The sequence below is a fragment of the Dufourea novaeangliae genome, unplaced genomic scaffold (genome assembly GCF_001272555.1).
Source record: "Dufourea novaeangliae isolate 0120121106 unplaced genomic scaffold, ASM127255v1 scaffold459, whole genome shotgun sequence".
Lineage (NCBI taxonomy): Eukaryota > Metazoa > Arthropoda > Insecta > Hymenoptera > Halictidae > Dufourea > Dufourea novaeangliae.
The window spans coordinates 110958-115569 of record NW_015374409.1 but is presented as its reverse complement, the minus strand read 5'-3'; the positions used below and the strand labels follow the sequence as shown (position 1 = coordinate 115569).

General features: G+C 49.4%; 1 protein-coding gene across 1 annotated transcript in view; it reads left to right on the top strand.

Annotated features, from left to right (window-relative positions):
• Window positions 1–2941: 2941 nt before the first annotated feature.
• Window positions 2942–4612, top strand: part of LOC107193030 (beta-1,3-glucan-binding protein-like) — a 17909-nt gene continuing 16238 nt past the window's right edge. The window contains exons 1-2 of the mRNA XM_015582404.1: window positions 2942–3109; window positions 3622–3764. Of these exons, the coding sequence (XP_015437890.1) occupies window positions 2942–3109; window positions 3622–3764 (311 nt within the window). The remainder of the gene's footprint in view (window positions 3110–3621; window positions 3765–4612) is intronic.

Sequence of the window (4612 nt, the reverse complement as noted above, 5' to 3'; positions counted from 1 at the left end):
CGTCCGCCGGGCCTCCCGCCGCGCGGGCAGCGCCTCCACAGCGGTGAGCCGGGCGCGGAGGTCTCGCACCTCGCTCTCCAGCACGAGCTCCCGCTCGGAGAGCACCGTACGCTTGGCCTGCTCCGCAGCCGCATACCGGATCTGCAGAGCGGCCTCGCGGAGCGCCCAGACGTGTGTCCCCTTCAAGTTGGCGCTGCATGGCGCCACCTTTTCAATGACCTGGATGCGGTCATTTATGACCGCACCCAGATCCGGCGTACGGTCGCGCCGCATCTCCTCTGCCACCGCGTCCGCCGGTGGCAGCCTTTAGCACGATTTGGAGACCGGGAGCGGCGGCACCGCCCGGTCCTCGATGTCCTCCTCGCGGAGGCCCCGCCCCTTAAGCGTAAGCTTAATGAGCTTACGCTTAGCCTCCGCGAGACCAAACCTCTCTCCGGCCGCAGGGGGCCGCCCCCTCTTCCGGCCGCTCGACGCGCCAGAGCCGACCACCCCCGAGCTGAACGACGAGGCGGAGACGGCCGACGCATCAGAGTCCCCATCCTCGTCGTCGCTGATGGCGACGACCCGGTCGATGCTCCTGGAGCTGGAGCACCTGACCAGGCCGTCAGGGAGGTGCCGGAGGCGCACCATCGGTGCACCTCCCGTCATCGGGCGGGCCGGCCCCGACGGGCCAGGCACCGCTTCTGAAGGGGTATTGCTACCCCTTCCTTCTCCAGTAGCCGTTAAGGCACCGCTGGCCTGGTGGTCCACCAAGCGGGCCCCGCAGTCGTCGGATAACGACGCAGGTGTGGCCTGCTTGACCACCACACCCGCGCCGGCTCCTGGGGCACCGAACTGCCTGGAGCAGTAACGTTATACTCCATACGTGTGCTATTCATATTTTTATATAAACTCCCTCCTCTCCTACCACTTACACCGTTAGCACCCTTGACAGCCGAAGCCGCCAAGGGTCCCAGGGGGCACCACGTGGAAGTAGTGTAAGTGGATTTGACCAGACCGGGCCCGCCGACTTCGCCGAAGTTCGCCGCAGCAGACGACACCGAGGTGTCGCCTGATTGTAGGTCGAACATCAGCTCCATCGTGGTTTTTGACGCAGGTCAGAGTGTTACGTAGGAGCCCGAAGACCCCTACGCACCCCTCGCTGCGAAAACCTGATCCAGCCTCGCCCCCTACTCTATACCACACCATAGTCCAACTCAACAACAGAACAGCTCACACCGAACACTCACCAGCTGATCGGCCATTATCAAAACCACCTGCGATCACGAGGTGATTTACGACCACCTCGCTGCGCATATCAACGCAGTGGTTAGTCTCCGCACGGTAAACACTCAAGTCTCACTTACACGTAGACTCTATTGCAATAGAACCACTCATAGTGTGGCCATTAAATTAATATGAAAGGTACTCTTCACTTGACTTGATCAACCAGATTCACATGGCCTAAATCACACGATTTACACAGTGTAATTCTACTCATTCTTATTGTGTTCACATTCTCCAGCTTGCTCATCCATTGATTCTATTCATATGAAGTATATTGCTCAGGCACTGATTTGATAAATATCAAGTAATGTTGATCACTCACTGTTATATTCACAATCCATAGTTTGCACATTCATTCTTCAATTCATAATTATTAAGCTGTTCACTCATTGGTTCATTGCATACGTTGAATCCTAGCTCTCTCATTGTTTCAACTAATATTGACGCAATAAAGTAATCATAAAGCCAACATGTGTACATTTACTTGCCACGCAGCTGTCACCAGACATCCGTTTCCATCCTGGCTCGTTCCATGCAAATGCAACACACGTACAGTTCACTAAATTCCTAAAATCATCAATTATAAACCGAGCATTACGCAACAACCATGTTCTCAATAATTACCAAAAATCTTTCTCTGCTTTAGCATGTATTCACTCAATGCTCGAGCATGTCACTGACGAGCCCCCACGCTTCGCCTCCGATCTCGCCGAGAAATTTTCGTATGTTTATATTCCACATCCACCTTATCGGTGGGCCTCCCTGCTCTCCCTTTCCAACATAAGATAGGCGACATAAGGTGGCCGGCTGATATTGCGACATTTGGCCTTTGAGATTGACGCGTCCTTCCGACGACTGTAACTTTTGTAACATTGTATTCTATTACACTCGCGATCACACTATACATATTACCAGAAAACTGCTGGTACATGATTACTTTGATTTCGGTACTATATCAGTTTCTGTATAACTTTGCTAACATAATACCGGTAATAAAATAATAGTGGTTTTAAATAACTTCTTACAAATAGGGAAATCGAAAAAACTGCCTATAAATATCGATAAATATCCCGGTATTTTCGTATTTTGGTTTCTATAAGGGTTACGAAGGTACAACTGAAAAATGCAGGTATAATACCGGTGTGTCACGTTTCGGTAGAAGTCCTTGCATCAAATAGACTACGACACATCATTAAGTCATCTGTCAGTTCGGCTTTGTCTGTCATTGTAAACACTCAAATTTAAAAATGAGTGCAGCGTACGCTAAACGGTTTCATGCAGTGTTTCTTTGCACATATTATAAACGACCAAAACTGATCTTCTCGGAGGTGACGGCTCGTTACATGAACAGTCAAACGAGTTCGTAAGGACGTGAGTGAAACGGTATAGGGCTGCAAAGAACGTTGATAATTTTGAAAAGAGAGGGGAAACACGTATAACAAGTGATAGACAAGACAAACCATATAACAATCTTGTAAAAATGTTTAATTTTCTAAAAGTACAATGTCTATTGATGTCTACTAGAGAATGGTTTGGTGAAGATAATTCATCTTGAGTGTGACAAGAAGTCAATGATCTAACTAACCGAAGTCGGTTGTGCACTTCATGAATAATGGAAAATGTATCCAAGCACTAAAGTGGCCTTCACAATCACTAAACGCTAATGCGATTGAAAATGGCTAGAGCATCATCAAGCTTAAGCTTCGGGGCTATACTTACTGTAAAGCAGCTATACCGCCAAATTAAACAAACATGGAGGGCATTCCCCGAATGGTACGCGGAAAACTTGAGCAAAAGCATAGAGGCTATACTTGAAAATGAAGGGGCATACGCATTATATTGGGCAATTGCGTTGAAGTGTTTTAGATGTAAGGGATGGCGGGGCGTGATAGGGAAGCTAAGTAAAATGCAAATAAGGTGATAATTGTACCTCTCAATTAAGTCTTTATGAGTAATAATACAATTATGAGTTAGTAGTTTAGTATTTGGCACATGCTTGATACAATATATAGTCAGACTCTTAAGTTATTAAGCTTTAAAAAGACAGAGAAAAATCGGACTTTCACAGGTATAAATAAAAGACACCTGCTCCCCCACTCATTGTTGTCAGCGATTCAATTGTTATAACATATTAGCTTCCTATTGGTGTATTCGTCACGTGTCTAGCATTTTTCAGTTAGCGTTTACGGTACCCCATCTTATCGTGCTACCCCATAATGCCTTGTCTTCCTCTATTATAAGCCTGTTTTTGAATTTTTTTCATAACGCTCTTTTGAAACAGATTGTATGTTGGAGGCATTCTTTACAGTTTATAATAAATACGAGAAATTCTCTCACACAATTTTGATGTTTTAGGATTATGAATTTTGTGTATACCACAATGAACACCATGGATCTTTGTTGCAAGTTATTAGTGGAAAACTTCAGTTCAAACCATTGATTTTAGAAGACCTCTATGGAGAAAGGGCCACGACGTACGGAACAATGCAACTTAGTGGGTGAGTATAACTTAATCAAGGTATGAACAAGGCAGCTTTAAATCTTTTAGAGCGTTTAACTATACACATCTTCTATTTGTATATTTAGAAGGGTATAATGAAAAAAAATGAATTTGTGTGACTACTTTCTAATAGCGAAGAAAACTTATATTCAGTCTTTCAGATTAACTGAGCGCTGCACTGGTGGCACTCTGCCGTCGCCTCGGCTCCAACCCTCTGCAGGTACCCCCCGAAGCATCCGTGCCCGGTGAGCACCTGCGTGAGCCGGTAGGATAGCCTGCCGTGCCGACGGTCCAGCCATCCATCAAGGACGGGCAGGACCGCGCCCACGGCTCGCTGCCGGGCGGCGCCGCTGTCATACAGCTGGCGCCGTCACTTTTCGCGAGCGAGCCGCCGGCCCTGGCGCTTCATCACCACGACCGCGTCGTCCGGAGGGTCGAACCCGTTCCGGCGGAGGGCCTGCAGACACCGATACAGATCGGCGTCAGCCTCCGCCTGGAAATCAAAAGCCAGGACAGCCGCCGCCTCGTGGGAGATGGTGCGGTACCCCCTGGCAATCCTGATGGCCATGCGGCGCTGAATGCGCCGCAGTAGCTGCCGGCCCCGCCGGCGGGCCATCAGGTCGCGGGCCCAGACGGGTGACCCGTATAGGGCCATCGCTCGCACCACCCCCATGTAGAGGCGGCGGACCCTCTCCTCCGGCCCCCCGAGATTGGGCATCAGACGACCCAACAGGGTCGCCACGCCCTCAATCCGGGGGACCAAACGGTCAAAGTGTTCTTCGAAGCGCCAGCGGCTGTCCAGGTCGAGGCCGAGGTACTTCATACGTCCCTCGACCCGGACACAGG